Genomic DNA, 17,988 nt, shown 5'->3' on the forward strand with positions numbered 1-17,988 from the left:
TCTCAAAAATATGACAATCCATTCAAAGAAAGCCACACAATTGCATTTAATACGTGTTATATAAAGTCATACAAATACAATTAATATATATATATATATATTTCCGTTTTCATATTGTGAGAATTGTATTCATACATAATTTGTTTGTTATTGTTACAAGCAACTGTCGATATTTTTTAAATCTAAAAACAACAACCGAGTTAATATATGGATAATAAAATATAAATAATTTACTAAAAGCCATTTATTTCAAAATAAAATGTCAACTTCTTGAGGCGCATTTAGAAACAGACTGTTTCGTTTCGAGGTCCTGACAAAGAAAGTCGCAGACGAACTGCAGCCTTTAGCATCTCTGCTAAACCCCAACAAACACCGAAGCTATATCAAAATAATCTAAATTAGCGCGTGCCCTATGAACTTCAATCACTTCGGCGGATTTTTTAATTGTACAAGCATGATAAAAGACTTGCATGTCTGTGAAGAATGATGCATATGAAGAGTGTGTGGATTTAGCACTGGACTATTGTTGTTCCTCATGTCAATGATGCCAGTCTGCACTTAAAGAGACCGCCAGTCTTCTGTTGGAGTCGCTGAACCTGTCCGAAAAGATTCTGGATTCACGAAAAAAATATAAGATTATATGCAAAAAGTTGATGAATTCAAACAATAGTGCTGTGAATAATTAAAAGGGGTTACTGCATGAAGTTTCCCATCAGCAGGTGAATGAAGGCTTGTCGTTGAGATGCTGTAAGAGGGATTGATAGTCAATACAGTGATCAGAAAAGATGGACAAGAAATCCTTTGATATCGTTTTGGACGAGATCAGAAAGGTACCGTTTATATTTACAAAATTATATGGGTTATCTGTTAAGGAAGTAGGAGTGGTGATCAGTTGGAGTAATTATTATTATCAATATTGAATAAGTAACAGTATAACATTTATATTATATTTTCCTTTGTTCTGAAGTGTGTTTTGACAGATCAACGAATCAAAGCTATAGAACAGGTTCATGGGTATTTCTCCAGTGAACAGGTATGTTGATATCGTAACACCAGGGAAGAGTAATTGCAGTTACCTGTCAAACTTACCTGTCAAACTTCCTTCCTCAGGTGATTGACATTTTGAAATACTTCTCCTGGGCAGAGCCCCAGATAAAGGCTGTCAAAGCCTTGCAACATGTAAGAATTCCGCTTCTTTATATTTCTTTATCCACAATCTTATGACACAATTTAACCACATAACATGTTTTTTTCCTGCAGAAAATGGTTGCAATTCCAACAACAAAGGTTGCAAACATCCTTAATTGTTTCACGTTCTCAAAGGACAGAATAATTGTACTGGAACTCATAGCTCTGTAAGTTACACTCTACAGAAATGATTATACGCATCAGAAAATAAATATCCAAACAATTCAAATATAATCAAGCATTGCAATATGTAATGTATTTTTTATAGAAATATTTCTGATGCTCAAAACTACCGTCCTGTGGAGGATGTGTTTCGTATTCACCTCTCTGAGAAGAAACGTGCAAGAAGAATCCTAGAGCAGGTAAAACGTACTCGTTCAAGTGGATTTACAAACTTTGCTGAGTCTAGATTGTATTGAATGAATGAGGATTTTAATGCAGGCCATGTCTGTGATTTGTTCAGGTGTGTAAAGTGGGATGTAAAGCTCCAGTGGCGATGATTTCATCCTGTGGGATGATCCCAGGGAACCCTTATCCCAAAGGCAAACCCAGTCAGGTCACCGGGACATTCCCTGTGAGTTGCTTTACTTAATACATTTAAATACATATCTTTTAATTTAACAATTAAAAATTAATTATGGCTTTTATTGAAACTTTCAAGGGAATTTCTGCCAAAAAGGATGGAGAGGATGCAACCCTGGATGGAAAGGGCATTGCTGCGCGCATACTCGGACCAAGCAAACCGGTATGTTTTACTGGCTAGGTGTTACTGCCCAAACAAATTTATCCTTAAAAGCTTTTGATGCTTCATTAATGGCAAAGAATCATGTTACCTTGGATAATGGATAGGTCTCTTTGATATCATATCTTTATTGGCCCTTTCATTGCATATATTTCTATTTTTCCAACAGTCACCATCAACATACAATCCACACAGACCTGTGCCATATCCTATCCCGCCATGTCGTCCACACGCCACCATTGCTCCAAGTAAGACCCTTTTTCTTCAGATTAGAAAAGAATGATCAAGAATAAGTTGTCTGGGAAATGATCTCCCTAATGGACAAAATAAATATGGAGTAGACCATGTATATGCCAGCAGAGTGTCTGTGTACAATATAGAAATGGCTGCAGAATGTTCTTACCCTCTTCTCTGGATGCTGCTCAGGTGCGTACAACAACGCAGGTCTGGTGTCAGTAGGTGGGGTCATCACTGCCACTGTGCCACCCCCACCCTACCGAGCCACTCTCAATTCGGCAGGTACAATGTGCAGTTGCTGTTGCTAGCACTGTGTGCTGCCTTTAACAGCTGCAACGGCAATGTAGACGCTACCTCACAATGGCATGCTCTAAATCTGCAGCACATATAGCATGCAATATGTTCATGCTTAAAACTCTCTCCAGGGCATTCTTTACTGATCTAACTGAGCTAATATTGTCATTTCTATTTGCTACGACTGATTATAAGGAGCACAAGTTCTAAAATGCATATTGTAACTGATTTTTCCGGAATCCATTTGTGAAAGCAAAGTTCTGAGGTTGTTGTTTTTTTTAAACGACACTAGGTTACTCTAAGGCACTTGCAATGGAAGTAATCTACACTAACTTTGAAAGTTAAGAGCACAAATGTGCACAATTTTTTTTGTAATGAAGAGTAATGTTTTAGACTTAGTAATATGCCTTAATTTTAATTTATAATTTTTCTCGTTATAAAAGGTCCTTATGTGTCTTTGCACAATTGTGCAAAAGTTACAATTTACCAGCTTTTCATTATCATGATAGGAGTTATTGGATATAACTTATTAGTATTATTATCAAGTTTTTATATTTTTACAAACCGAGGGGATGAGTGGAAATTTTTAACCCAGAACACTTTGCCTGCTTGCTTTTATCACAAGGGGGCACTGTGACATATATTGTCAGTCAATGTTTTGAGCATGAATGCTTGCTCTGTTGCATTGCGCATCTTATGGTGCTTCTAGAAGATTGGGACATTTCCTGAATTCTCTCTTGCTTTCTTTCTAATGCGTCTAACACTAATAAACTAAGATGCATGTGGTGCCTGTGTCTAAATTTAATGGGGCTTTCTTCCTTTTAATATTTCATTGTGCTTATTGTTTCATATTTCCAGGTTACAGCCGACCTGTCAGTCAACAAAATCCAACCTCCAGCATCTCTGGCACACCTGCTATTTCTCCTCATAGCTCCACCCCATCTACTCCCGTCACCCCCCAGCCTCAGCCTACCACACCAATCACTCCAGTTTTCCCAGGCATGGTCCCATCCCAGAATCCTGTAACCCCCTCCCCTACTCCTGCACCTTCGCCCTCAGTCATCAAAGGGCCTCCTGCCCCAGCTGGCTCTCCCCAAGTTGCCTCTAACTACAGTGGCCACACTACACCTGTTCCCTCTCCATTCCCTGGCATGCCCCCTTCTGGTAGAAACACCCCTTCAGTCATCAGAAGTCATACCCCATCTGGAACACCCTGTGGTACACCCGGGCCAAGTACAAGCATCCCTCCTTCTCCGTTTCACAATGCTCCCCGTGCTGAAACGCCTTCCGGTGGCCTCACACCTACTCCCAGAGCAACTGGCGACCCCTTGACTCCTCATGGAGCTGTGGGATTACCCTCAAAGAAGGGTTACCCACCTTCCTCAGATTCCCAGTCAGCACTTCCGTTCCCTAGCACTACCTCTACCCAGTCACATTCAGTTATCCGTAGTTACACACCCTCAGGAATGTCCTCTCTCACTCCTGGACGCTCTACTCCCATCATGCAAGGTGTTGGAGGATTATCAGTGGCTCCTGCTGCTCATAGTCCTAAACCCTCTCCTGGATTGACATCCCAGGCAGCCATGATTAGCCCTGCTTTCTTTAGCGAGCAGCATGCCAACTCCATGGCCCGGCATGGTGGAGGTAGTGGAAGCAACAGTCCTGTCCATTCCGCTTTCAAAGGTCCCTCTCGCTCTGGCACCCCTTCTCTTAGCTCTCTAGTAATGCCTAACTCGGCTGTCCTTACCCGACCTGTGGGCATGGCCCATGGTGCTGCCTCACCACAGTCTTCGTTGCCCAGCACCATAGCCGGACTACACAGTCTTTCCTCTGCTCTGAGCTCTCAGTCTGGAAGCAGCCCTGCTCCGCATTTTTCAGCAATGTCTCCTTTTTCCGGAGCCCAATCCTCCATTTCCTCCCCGTCCACTCCTACTCCTCCGGTCTCATCTGTGTATTCTGGCTTAGCTCACTCTAGTGCTCCCACTCACTCCCCCTTTGGCCTGGGATTGACCACAGGTCCCTCAGTGTTCTCGGGTCTTCCTCCCGGCCCAAACCCTGCCTTCCCAGGGTTTGGAGGCTCTGGACCCCCTTCAGCAGGTAGTCCAGTGCTGTCCTCCTTAATGGGGCTTCCAGGAGCCTCTTCCTCAGTAGCCACCGTTGCACCTCTCCAGGCAGCAGTCGCAGCGGCCGCCGCAGCAGCAGGAGTCCCCTCCTCTTCTCCTGTGCTTCCTGGATTTGCCTCTGCATTCAGCTCTAACTTCAACCCTGCTCTGGTTGGCCAGGCTGGGTATGTTTCTTCTTATTCTTCTGTTTAATTACTTTGCATGATCATATGAATTGTATATGATATGGAAACAACTGTTCTAAAACCTTGTGAGCTTCCTACTTAGCCAGCATTATATTGTTGCACTATCCAACACAAAGGCTTTTCCAAAACGTAGGAAGCCTAATTACATTTGATTAAGTTATGTATCAATAACCGTTCAGTATAATCACAAATGGACTGTTTTATTTAGAACTTGTTTCGTCTCAGTTAGGATGCTGCCTTAGAAGGACTATGTAGGCAAGGCAGTAGTCAGTAAGGCAGGTCACTGGGTTGGGAACTTGTAATGTCAAACATTTTCCAGTTGATATGCTCTCTGCAAAGTCCAAAGTCTATACTTTCTATTCTTCGTATTATCAGAGTGATATGTATTCCTCAAAGAAATTGAAAATCTATCAAAGTAAACCATAACACCCAAGTATTTTATGGTCATATGGCTGATTAACTCAAAGTTCAGAATAGTGGGTCTCTCATCAACATATAACATGTGAATTAGTCCTGTCAAGGCCCGGGGTGTTATTGTAGTGAGCACATATGTCATATGCTATAGCTTTTCTGATTGCACTGTTGCACTTTGAATTGGTGAAACTACCTAACAAATTTAATCTTTTTGTGACAATAAGATAATCAATAGAATTGCATTATTAATAGCCTTCTGTAATGTTGCTTAATGTGTTACTCAGACTAACTGGAAGTCTTCAGGCCCCTGGAGGTGGAGCTTTCCCAGGGTTGCTGTCTTTCCCCCCAGGGATGCCCAGCTTCTCCACAACAGCATCTCCTGCTGCCCTCTCTGGTCTACATAACTCCGCAATGCAATCTGCGCTTTTGCAGGTAGAGCACACATGCTCTTTGTCTGTATCTCTATCTCTCTCTTTCTCTCTCTCTCTCTTTCTTTCTCTCTCTCTCTGTCTGTCTATCTGTCTGTCTCTCTCTCTGCCTTCATTTATCGGAGTCTCCAGACTGCTAATTGATTATTAAAGGGTCACTGGCTATTATTATTATTATGCCTGTTATTATGTTCACGAGCAAGATTTTTAGAAGAATTTGCAACTCAATTCAAATGTTTGTTTTATTGCATGTGATTGCAGGCTCACTCAGCATCAGCGCTGGACAGTTACCCTCCCCAGCCGAATGGATTCACTAACTACCCTGCAGCCGCTGGTTCGAGCTTCCCTCTGCAGCCTGGCCTGCACCCATCACTGGGCTGGCAGTAGAGCGCAATAAGAGGACAGGCATATCGAAAACTATGCGTGGGTGTGTGCGTGTGGTGTGAGTAAACAATGCAGAACATTGTGGACGGTTGTGCTCTGCATGAAAAAGACGTGTCTTAAAGGGTTAGTTCACCCAAAAATTTCAATTCTGTCATTAATTACTCACCCTCATGTCGTTCCAAACCCGTAAGACCTTCGTTTATCTTCGGAACACAAATGAAGAAATCTTTGATGAAATCCGAGAGCTTTCTGTCCCTCCATAGACAGAAACGCAACGACCACTTTCAAGGCCCAGAAAGGTAGTAAAGACAGTTAAAATAGTCCATGTGACTCTTTAACCCTCTAGGCGCCACGGTCGAGTTTACTCGACGAGATGCGGCTCTGAATAAAACGGCCGATTTTGTCAAATTGGGTGTCAAATTTCGTTCGTCCTCCCTTCCACTGGATGGCAGACATGTCATACTTCATCCCCAAATCAAAAAAACGTCATGTTTCTATACAAAATGTTCGAATTAGAGCGCATTGAATCAGTGCGATCAAAAGCGGAGCTAGTGTGCGAGTGAGGCATGTTATCAGATCCTCTCCGCAATCGCGGCGACAGTATTGTGGTGGAGACTTTGTCTAATGCCACTGGGTATGTTAGACGAGGTCGAAGTATTCATAGGAGAGTTAGGAGACAACGTGGAGGCAGGGTCAGGAGTCGCAATGACAATGACAGCAGTCCGAGCTGTGCACACTCGGCGCGCTCGCGCGAGGCAGATCTGGGCGCGCTGCTCGTATCATCTCACTCATGATCTGTGCCTTGCCGTGGCGAGTGAGCGTTTGAACTAAACAGGTCGTGTCTACTTGTGTTTGTATGTCATATGAATAAAATATATTTGCCCCATACATGGAATCAGAGTGCCTACTGTATTTAGTAAATGGAAAATCTCTACAGCAAAAGACCAATCACTACATGCATTCGGTTTGTTTCTACCATTTATTAGTAATGATTTACACAGTTTGTTTACTACTTACTATATACCTGAGCATTCAGTATTGTGCAATATAGCATACAGAAGGTGATGGACATTTTGGGGGAAAAGAAGTGCTGCATTTTATCATTTAAACATGTGACTTTTCATGAAAATTCTATAATACAAGATATGACCACCATATGACGTCATAATATGCAAATTCGATGGGAAAATGTAATCCCTACATAAACTTTGGGTCTTCCTTAATATTTCTCTAATTTACAGAAAGTCTCTATCTTTTATCACTTTTAAGATATAGCCTTTAGAAATTATGATGTCAAAATCGAACGTTTTAGGAAAAAACCTCTGGCGCCTAAAGGGTTAAGAGTCGTAGTTCAACTTTAATGTTATGAAGCAACGAGAATACTTTTTGTGTGCAAAAAAACAAACAAAGTAACAACTTTATTGAAGAATTTCTTCTCTTCTGTGTCAGTCTTCTGCGCTGTTGACGTAGTAAACAGTGCAGCGCTTCCGGGTTCTATGTCAGAATGCCGGCTTTGTATTGGCCAGCTCCTGCGTCAGCATCACACGCATGTGTCGTGGTGCTCTCGTGAACAGCGTCGGCCAATTGGCGTCTGTGTTCTGACGTAGAACCCGGAAGTGCTGCATTGTGGTAACATAAACCGCGTAGAGACTGATACAGAAAAGAAGAAATTCTTCAATAAAGTTGTTCTTTTTGTTTGTTTTTTGCGGACTTAAAATATTCTTGTCTCTTCATAACATTAAGGTTTAACCACTGGTGTCACATGGACTATTTTAACGATGTCTTTACTACCTTTCTGGGCCTTGAAGGTGGTCGTTGCGTTTCTGTCTATGGAGGGACAGAAAGCTCTCGTATTTCATCAAAAATATCTTCATTTGTGTTCCGAAGATGATCGAAGGTCTTACGGGTTTGAAACGACATGAGGGTATTTTTAATTGTCAGAATTTTCGTTTTTGGGTGAACTAACCCTTTAATGCAAACTAATGTGGCAGCTCTACTCTCCACTAATTCCCTGTAGAAGAGACTCAAATGTCTCAGATCGAGACATAAACTTGTGGTATAGTGCTCTGCATTAGCAGATCATCATTTTGATTGACTTTTGAGAGCTGGGGTATTGTCATATGTATTTGAAAGGATGAAATGGATACTAAAATTAAGTATTATTTTTGGGGGGTGTAGAAGTAATTAGGGCTTAACTCTGTTTAAGCATTATGATTATTTTGAAAAATGTTACTAAAAATACTCAAATTAATTTTAAATATACACCAGTAGATGAACTGTGAACAGTGTGGGTGTCTCTTTTTTTTTTTTTTTCCTTGTATCATGAAGTAGTGAGTTAACTGATCTTTTCTTCAGATGTTGGTCAAATACTGTACATGTAAATACCCTTTGAGATTGGGTAAATAAGATGTTTGCTCTTTGTACTGTAGCTGTTCTGGTTTTTAATTTTCCCCAACTTACCTTGCAGACGTCTCTATAGCAATTGACTGAGTTGCTTTGCAACTCCAAAGAGACTTTAGCGTTACAGATTTTACACTGTTGTGCAATTTTGCTGATATTAAGAGTCAGAACCATGAATTTTGCATGTATACAATATATGTAGATCTCATTTGTGTCCATTATATATGATAAAATATTATAAAGAATATGGTAGGTGTAGATAATCGTTAGTATGTTCTAACAGCATAATGAAATAAAAGCTCTTTTCTTAGACTTTCTTTGTTGTTTGTATTTATTCAGAATTTTTTTGTTAGCAGTGGTATGATTTATCACTTGTCAGTTGAGGACTTTCCAGAATGACCATAAACCCACAGTAACTTTTTAAAATGAGGTACAATGCAAGTAGTCACTACAGACAAAACCAAATTCAAATAGATTAGCTACCAGGATTCTGTTCTGCATTCATGTACAGATTTATTCTTAAACAGTCGGTTTTTTGTTACTATTATTTATTCAGAAAAGTGATATTAATTTACCACCAATAATGTGTTGTAAGGAAGTTTGCATTGTATCACTGATTTCTCCTTTTTGAATGTTAGAGAAAACTTGGCTAGGTAAATATTGAGGTCTTCGCTTTTGAACATATTCAGAGAACTGATTAAATATTACAGATTATTTTGACATTGATTTATTGGCCACATAGCAGACGTGAAATCACCGCATTACTCTTTTCCACGTCATGAATCATGAGACTATTTTCATTATGACTAGTTTCCACTTGACCTTTAGTTCCCTTTTACTTGGATTTATGCAATACTACCTTATGACTTCAGTTCCTCTGTGTAAACAATAAATGGAAATCCTCACAAGACTAGATATAAGTAATACAATGGTAATATTTATATAGTAAATAAAGTTCAAACGTTTAAAGGGGGAAGCACACCGGCTAAAACGAACGGAAGTGTTTCAGAGAAATTCACATTAAACTTCATTAAAAACATCAGCTAGATAACATACAGTGAGTGGTGTCATAAGGCCATTAGAGTCTGTAAATGATCTTCTAATTGCATTGCAAGCAAGGCCACACCCTTCATGGGAAGTGCTTTAGCAGTACAAATACATCTCTCAGTTACCCACAAAGCCAGTGCTGTCTTCTACACACACTGTGTAGCAACACAACCGCATGGAAATGGAGTCTGAGGTGGAGCGAGGTGCCCAGAGCAAGCAGAATCTAATCAGTAAGATGATCTCTCTGTTTTTTTTCTGTCCTTCTGTCCTTCAACTGTGGACTTTAACATGTAACATGCTGAGAATATTATACAGTGATAGAGTAACCGTCTTAACTAAAACTACTACAGCACTTTAGTATGGTTTACTGTTGACTGAGTTTGTGTTCCTTAACTATCATCTGTTAGGTTTATATAATTTGCATTAGTATTTGATTTGCAAAGTAGTCAATTTGCCACACCGGTTCACAATTGTTCCTGCATGAGGGAAGAGAAAGAAAGAAATATACAGTACATAGTACTGTTGTACTTAGTTGTAGTTTTACTATTCCTAGTCAGATCTTGTTTATATATAATTAACAGACAAGAAAGGTTAACTAAGCTTGAAGTTAATGGTATTACACGCAAATAGTGTGTCGCTATTCAAGCTTGTCAAACACCTTTACTGAAAAAAAAAAAAAACAATAAAAAAACAGTCAACTGACTGTTAGCAATGGCTGCCATGCAAAAAACATAAAATGAATGTAAAATATCCTAATTAAAATAAGTGCAAAATACTTTTACAGATATCTTCATTAAACTTTTTAACAGAAACACAATTATTTCACATATATTTCCTGAATTTTTGCTAAAAAACACATTCACTGTAAAAAGTGAATCTCTTGCAGTTAACTACATGCATGATTTACTGTGACTATGTCACTGCATCAGCAACAGGATAACTGGCAGTTAAATAAAGCAACATGCAGAAAAACATCAGTGTTTCTTTGCTCATCCTGGACTGAAGCACAGGCTCTACTCTTCAGCACAATGGTGACCCACAAAACAGACCATACAGAAACACTTTAAATCCCAACAGAACATTAAACACTTACAAATCTCTCAAGATCTCAGCATCTTCACTTATTACAATCCAGACTTTATTTATTTCATACTACTAACATTCTTATTGAGAATTAACAGAGGTTTAGAAGTTGATGTTTTATTGAAAATAATAAAGTTTGTCACCATTATGATGATCAGTGTTTGTTTTAGTTGGGCTCTAGTCTTGACCCTTCAGTTATTAAATTTAGTTTTTCTCTGGTTGCTTTAACTGTGTCTCACATATTTGTTATGGTAGGAATCCAAGAGAAACTCAAATCAGATGATCTTGGTCACTTTTTAGTGATGATAGTCATGTAGTGGCCTGATTTATGGATACGGAAGTCTAATATCTGATTAAGTCGTTAAATATTAATATGTCAATACTGGTGCAGAAAAGCCTGCAGTGCTGTGATACTCAGATAGTTTTTATGAAGTCATTATACAGAAAATGTTTTGATAGGATCACATAGACTCACTCAGACATCAATAATCAGCGTAAGAATCTCAACAACTCTACAACTCTGAACTCGTCACAATACCATAGACTTTGTATAAAACTAAAGTCTCTCTACATATTATGTAACCTCAACTAATATATTCAGAGATTTGACTCAAAGTTATATCATATATCAGTAATGTTAAAAACTCAAGGGTCATGAGCCCAACTAAAGCAAATACTGATCTCATTCATGGTGACATTAAATTTATGTTAAAGCTTTTTTGCACTTTATTTAAATGAGCATATTTCACTTTCATTTAAAACAGTCATTTGACCCTGTAAGGCCCGGCTCAATCGATCCAATGGCGGCATTCGATCAGCGGGTGAAGGTCTCTGCGTGTTACTGTCTTTCCGCGTGGCAAAGTCATTTGATTAAACTAGTGCAATCCCCATGCAAAATCAGTTTTTGTGTGTTTTTAGTAATTATTGGTTTGGTATGTTTAATTTGCTTAATAGCCTAGGCTACTATTACACAGGAGCCTAAACTCTGAGAAAACGCTAACGTTAAGCGCACCAGAATAAAATATAATATTCAGAATTAAACAGTGTAGCTGACTTACAAATTCAGTTAAATTGCTACTTTATCAAAAATGAATCACAATTTTTTTTAAAAAGAATCGCTACTTTTTCGAAAGTGAATCGCTACTTTTTCAAAAATGAATCGATACTTTTTCAAAAAAGAATCGATACTTTTTCAAAGTTGAATCACTACTTTTTCAAAAGTGAATTGCTACTTTTTTCAAAAAGAATAATGTAACAAAATAATAATGTAACAAATGTATAATAACACTGTAATAAATGTATAATAACATTGTAATAAACGTATAATTAAATTGTAATAAATGTATAATTACATTGTAATAAATGTATAAGACTGTAACAAATGTATAATTAGATTTTTACACTACTTTTTTCAAAAGGATAGCTACTTTTTTCAAAAAGAATAATGTAAAATAATAATGTAACAAATGTATAATAATAATAATGTAACAAATGTATAATAACACTGTAATAAATGTATAATTACATCGTAATAAACGTATAATAACACTAATGTATAATTATTACATTGTAGTAAACGTATCATTACATTGTAATAAATGTATAATAACACTGTAATAAATGCATAATTACATTGTAATAAACATATAATAACATTGTAATAAACATATAAATACATTGTAAAAAATGTATAAGACTGTAACAAATGTATAATTACATTTTTTACTATTTTTTCAAAAATAATCACTTTTTTCAAAAAGAATCGCTACTTTTTAAAAAAGAATCGCTACTTTTTCAAAAAAAGAATCGCTACTTTTTCAGAAAAGAATCACTTTTTTTTTCAAAAAGAATCGTTTTTTCTTCAAAAGGAATCGTTTTTCTTTCTTCAAAAAGAATCGCTACATTTGTCAAAAAGAATCGCTACTTTTTTCAAAAAGAATCGCTACTTTTTTAAAAAAGGAATCGCTACTTTTTTCAAAAAGAATAATGTAACAAAATAATAATGTAACAAATGTATAATAATAATAATGTAACAAATGTATAATAACACTGTAATAAAAGTATAATTATTCTTTTTGAAAAAGTAGCAATTCTTTTTGAAAAAGTAGCGATGCTTTTTGAAAAAAGTAACGATTCTTTTTGAAAAAAGTAGCGATTCTATTTGAAGAAAAAAAAGAATCTTTTTGAAAAAAATAGAGATTCTTTTTGAAAAAAGTAGCGATTCTTTTTGAAAAAAGTAGCGATTCTTTTTGAAAAAAGTAGCGATTCTTTTTGGAAAAAGGTAGCGATTCTTTTTGCAAAAGGTAGCGATTCTTTTTGCAAAAAGTAGCGATTCTTTGAAAAAGCGATTCTTTTTGAAAAAGTAGCGATTCTTTTTGGAAAAAAATTTACGTTTCTTTTTTTTAAAATTAACGATTCTTTTTGAAAAAAGTAGTTTTTTTTATTTAAAGTAGCGATTCTTTTTTTTTTTTAAAGCAGCGATTCCTTTTGAAAAAAGTAGTGATTCTTTTTGAAAAAGTAGCGATTCTACATTATTATTATTATACATTTGTTACATTATTATTTTGTTACATTATTCTTTTTCCAAAAAGAATTGCAACTTTTTCAAAAAGAATCGCTACATTTTTCAAAAAGAATCGCTACTTTTTTCAAAAGGAATCGCTACTTTTTTCAAAAAGAATGCTACTTTTTAAAAAAAGAATCGCTACTTTTTCAAAAACAATCGCTACATTTTTCAAAAAGAATCGCTACTTTTTTCAAAAGGAATCACTACTTTTTTCAAAAAGAATCGCTAAATTTTTCAAAAAGAATTGCTACTTTTTAAAAAAGAATCACTACTTTGTCCAAAAAGAATAACTACTTTTTGCAAAAAGAATCGTTAATTTTTTTTCAAAAAGAATCGCTACTTTTTCAAAAAGAATCGCTACTTTTTGCAAAAAGAATCGTTCATTTTTTGCAAAAAGAAGAAAAAGTAGTGATTCTTTTTGGAAAAAGTAGGGAATTTGTTTTGAAAAAAAGAGTGGTGTAAAAATACGCTTATTGCAATGTAATTATACATTACAGTGTTATTATACGTTTTTACAATGTAATTATACATTTATTACAGTGTTATTATACATTTGTTACATTATTATTATTTATGTTAATTCCCTCTTTCCTGTTTATATATTCTAATCATCAGGCCAGCATTCTTAAAGTTTAAGTTTAATCATTGAGTGAAGCCTGCTCCTATTCCCATTCATTACAGTGTCATTATACATTTATTAGAATGTAATCATACATTACAGTGTTACACATTTATTAGAATGTAATTATGCATTTATTACAGTGTCATTATACATTTGTTACATTATTATTATTACACATTTGTTGTTATTATTTTGTTACATTATTCGTTTTGAAAAAAGTAGCGACTTTTTTAAAATGTAGCGATTCTTTTTGAAAAAAGTAGTGATTCTCTTTTTTAAAAGTAGTGATTCTTTTTTAAAAAGTAGTGTAAAAAATTTAATTATACATTTGTTACAGTCTTATTATACATTTATTACAATATAATTATACATTTATTTTAAAATGATTTTTCTGTAAAATTAAATGATTCTCAATATAGGTGAAAAAGAGAAGGTGACAGTCAGAGAACCTTTCAGCATTTTGAGGTTTTGGAGTTGGCCCATTATTCTGATTTGAATAATCACATCAGATTAAGAGTGGAGAAAGTGTATTTGAGAGTGTATTATAGTTTCATGATTTCTTATTTTAAGTGAATAGATCTAAGCATTTCGACACAAAATAGTCTGACTCTTGACTGTAATCAGTACAGTGAGTCATAACACTGCATGTGAACATGATAAGTCAAATGTGAAAATGTACGCACTTATTTTTCTCTTAAATGAGTATAGACCGCATAAACCATGGCCTTGGTTGCAAATTGTGTGTGGAAAAATTAGTGTAGCCTTATCCATCACACTTACATGATAAGTAATGAGAGGGTTTGTGAGTCAATGTTCACCTACTCATAAAGGGCCACCAAGAATCGATTTATGATGATGAGGGTCTCCCTGGTGACACATTTATCTGAGCTAGTATACTGTTGATCCAGTGAGGGGCCGATATTGATTGTAATGGTGTAAAGTGCTTTCACTCAGGATTAAGGGTAAAAGATAAGATGTGGTTCACGGTTTGAGTTTCATGGATAAGTTCCTAGCACCTCTGCAAACAAAACCATCTAAATAAAATGCTCATTTTAAGTTTAGTAGTCAACTGCTACACTTTGAGTTTGACTTCTTATTTAACTTCATGTTAGTCATGTGCTGTTTGTGAGAATGTTTTCTGTTGTTGCAGGTGAAAATAATGGGGGTTTGGGTTGCTGTGGGTGGATCCTTGTGATTATCTCTGCATTTTTCAGCGTCTTAATATTTCCAATCAGCGTTTTCATAAGCATTAAGGTATGAAGCACAATAGAACAAAGAAAACAGATAATCTTGAAAAGTATTTATTACTATTACCAGGCTCTCTGGAACCAGTTTTGTTTATTGAGGTTTGATGTTTATTGTCACTGTCATTGACACTTGATTCTCGGCTGGTTTTGTACTGGTTTCATGACTCTTATATCATACAGCTTCTTTTTTCATCTCAAATAATAAAAGTAATGTATTAAATACATTTTCACATTTCAAAATTTCAACTCTTATCGGTATTTCACTTATTAATTTTAATAATTCATCTTATAAAATAAGATAACTAAACACTTTCCTGATATAAGTAATAAGTCTTGTATTTGAACAGGAAGCAGATGCCTGAACGTGTTGTTTAAATGTTTTATAACCCACTTTATGTGTTTTCGTTGCTGTTTTATAGATTGTGAAAGAGTATGAGCGTGCTGTCATATTTAGACTGGGGCGGATAACAGATCGAAAAGCCAAAGGACCAGGTAAACAAGAACGTTAAAGTACCTTCTTTAGAACTTAGTAAGAAACTTTCCGTCTCTCGGCTAAACAAATGCTGGAGTAACGCCAGCTTTTAATGTGTTCCTCTGATATGTTCATGTTTCAATTGTTTACACCAGCTGAGGACTTTTACAGAACTTGTTCTTAAAACAATAATGACCTACACGGTCAAACTCCTGTACAATGAGTCAGTTTAGGACAAATAATGAATCAATGTGTATAACACAGATCATATAACAAATATAATTAAAAAATGTCACTTGTGTCTAGGAATCTTCTTCGTTATCCCCTGCACGGACTCTTTTGTCAAAGTGGATCTGAGAACCATCTCGTTTGACATCCCTCCCCAAGAGGTCAAGTAAAAATAGATAGGCCTACGCAATAAACGAGAAGTTAATATTGAGTAGCCTTACTTGCATTTAACAAACAAAATTGCCTATTAATTTGTCTAATTTAGCTCCACCAACAAAAATAGTTCCAATCGAAGTAAAAGTGGGCATACAGTAACTGCTATGTCTTATAGCAAGTAACAAAATGTCGTTCCTGAACGAATCAGTGTTTCGGTGAATGATTCAATGACTCACTCATAAGAAAAGCCATGTTTCATCCTTGAATGAAACTCTGTTTTTGAGCGCAAAGTTTAAGGCTGAATTAGGAATATTAGCATACTATTTTTACAATTTGTGCCATAATATATGGGAAAAATTGTAATAGCAGTATGCAATTTTGAATTCAGCCTAAGTGAATGACTGACTCACTAATGAAGATGTCCCTTGTTTTATTCCTGAATGAATCAGTGTTTTTGAACAATAGTTTGAATGACTACATGACTCAATCAATTGTTGTACAGCCTAACGTTTAATACAAACGGCCTACATTTATCAGTTTAAGACTCACACTTAATATTAACTTAAAGGAGAACTCCGCTCAATTTTAACATTGATTTAATTTTTTTTTGTACATTTGGAGTGCTGTCAGTACAGACAAAAACGACAAAAATCGGTGTTGCCTACACCGTGTTATCCTCTTTTTAAAATTCGCACCCTGTTGACTTCAATGGGGCAAGTTCAACCTGCTTTTAGCCTCTTAACAACCTTAATGTGTCATTACAAGTGCACAGCCATGTGAGTGGTGTTGTTAAGAGTGACCACGGTCAATCTGACTGCAGTAGATGCGAAAGATATTAATAAAAATTATGTTAATTCAGCCAGCTCACATACCTGTATTTACTTCCTGTTTTCGTTCGAAGTCCACAGTAGTCAATTGTCGAGTTCGCGCGCGCGATCATTAGTTATATTAGTTACCAATGATCGCGCGCGCGAACTCGACAATCGACTAAGTGTAAACTTCGAACGAAAACATGAAGTAAATACAGGTATGTGAGGTGGCTGAATTAACATCATTTGAACAAAAAAATGAGCTCAATGTTAAAATTGACTGGAGTTCTCCTTTAAGCATTTAGCCTACTAAGTTTCCATATTTTCATTTTTGTTTGCATTTAGATATTGACCAAAGACTCAGTGACAATATCTGTGGATGGTGTTGTGTACTTCCGTGTAAGTGACCCTGTTGCCTCAGTGGCAAACGTGTCCAATGCGGATTACTCCACCCGCCTACTGGCCCAGACCACCTTGAGGAACGTCCTGGGGACCAAGAACCTAGCTGAGGTCCTTTCTGACCGAGAAAGCATCTCCCACAGTATGCAGGTGTGCTTGAGAAAAAGAGACAAAAGTGCCCCCAATTATAATTGCAGTTTGTCCAACAATTCTTCTCCCTGCTACAGGTGACTCTAGATGAGGCCACAGATTCGTGGGGTATCAAGGTGGAGCGGGTGGAGATTAAAGATGTTAAACTACCACAGCAGCTGCAGAGAGCTATGGCGGCCGAGGCCGAAGCAACCCGTGAGGCTAGAGCAAAAGTGAGTGTTACAGCCAAACCTTCCTAATATGTCCTAATGTATTTTAATGATAAAAAAAAAAAGATAAAAAAGAAGCCTGGTGACATGCAACGTTTGGTTTCTGTGTGCATTGGCTCAGTATGTGATGCCACACCGTAATACTGTTTTGTGATAATGCAGGTCATTTCAGCAGAGGGAGAGATGAATGCATCCAGGGCTCTGAAGGAGGCGTCTCTGGTGATCGCAGAGTCTCCATCCGGACTTCAGCTCAGATATCTCCAAACTCTCAGCACCATCGCAGCTGAGAAGAACTCCACCATCATCTTCCCTCTGCCCATGGACATCATCAGTCACTTCATGAAGAAATGATCGCTGAATATTCACAAAGTCTACAGATGTTTGCTAGTCATTTATTAAGAAGTTTTACATTGTTTTCTTATGTGCCATGTTTTACACATATTTCAGTTTATTACATGTTGTAGGAATGATGTCATATATATATAACCATAAAATAGTGACGCAAATTAAGGTTTACAAATTACTTTATTTAAAAAAATACAATGTCATATTTCAGAAAGTATATCAGTGTTATGCAACTTTCAAATGCTAATTTTATATTCTTA

General features: G+C 36.6%; 2 protein-coding genes across 3 annotated transcripts; both read left to right on the forward strand.

Annotated features, from left to right (window-relative positions):
• Nucleotides 1-305: 305 nt before the first annotated feature.
• proser1 (proline and serine rich 1) lies at nt 306-6,300 on the forward strand. 2 transcript variants are annotated; one of them, XM_056247767.1, is made up of 12 exons: nt 306-830; nt 968-1,033; nt 1,111-1,179; nt 1,261-1,355; nt 1,457-1,550; nt 1,652-1,762; nt 1,850-1,933; nt 2,100-2,178; nt 2,357-2,449; nt 3,320-4,748; nt 5,468-5,615; nt 5,873-6,300. In XM_056247767.1, the coding sequence occupies exons 1-12, from the start codon at nt 786-788 to the stop codon at nt 5,996-5,998; spliced, it is 2,439 nt and encodes an 812-aa protein (XP_056103742.1). In that variant the 5' UTR covers nt 306-785; the 3' UTR covers nt 5,999-6,300. The 2 variants fall into 2 exon arrangements, with proteins under 2 accessions (XP_056103742.1, XP_056103743.1); XM_056247768.1 differs by lacking the exon at nt 2,357-2,449.
• Nucleotides 6,301-9,563: 3,263 nt separating this feature from the next.
• stoml3b (stomatin (EPB72)-like 3b) lies at nt 9,564-17,974 on the forward strand. The gene is made up of 7 exons (XM_056247778.1): nt 9,564-9,672; nt 14,864-14,967; nt 15,380-15,452; nt 15,739-15,821; nt 16,971-17,174; nt 17,252-17,386; nt 17,546-17,974. Exons 1-7 carry the CDS (start codon nt 9,618-9,620, stop codon nt 17,732-17,734), a joined length of 843 nt encoding a protein of 280 aa, XP_056103753.1. The 5' UTR covers nt 9,564-9,617; the 3' UTR covers nt 17,735-17,974.
• The last annotated feature ends 14 nt before the right edge of the window (nt 17,975-17,988 follow it).

The sequence above is a fragment of the Rhinichthys klamathensis genome, unplaced genomic scaffold, assembly GCF_029890125.1.
Source record: "Rhinichthys klamathensis goyatoka isolate OS25496 unplaced genomic scaffold, OSU_Roscu_1.1 h1tg000050l_1, whole genome shotgun sequence".
In the NCBI taxonomy this organism is placed as follows: domain Eukaryota; kingdom Metazoa; phylum Chordata; class Actinopteri; order Cypriniformes; family Leuciscidae; genus Rhinichthys; species Rhinichthys klamathensis.

Coding starts and splice junctions, on each gene's coding strand:
- proser1 (XM_056247767.1), top strand. CDS start 786: ATGGACAAGAAATCCTTTGATATCGTTTTGGACGAGATCAGAAAG. Junction 1,180..1,260: donor CTGTCAAAGCCTTGCAACAT/GTAAGAATTCCG, acceptor TTTTTCCTGCAG/AAAATGGTTGCAATTCCAAC. Junction 1,934..2,099: donor TACTCGGACCAAGCAAACCG/GTATGTTTTACT, acceptor TTTTTCCAACAG/TCACCATCAACATACAATCC.
- stoml3b (XM_056247778.1), top strand. CDS start 9,618: ATGGAAATGGAGTCTGAGGTGGAGCGAGGTGCCCAGAGCAAGCAGAAT. Junction 15,822..16,970: donor TTGACATCCCTCCCCAAGAG/GTCAAGTAAAAA, acceptor GTTTGCATTTAG/ATATTGACCAAAGACTCAGT. Junction 17,175..17,251: donor GCATCTCCCACAGTATGCAG/GTGTGCTTGAGA, acceptor TCCCTGCTACAG/GTGACTCTAGATGAGGCCAC.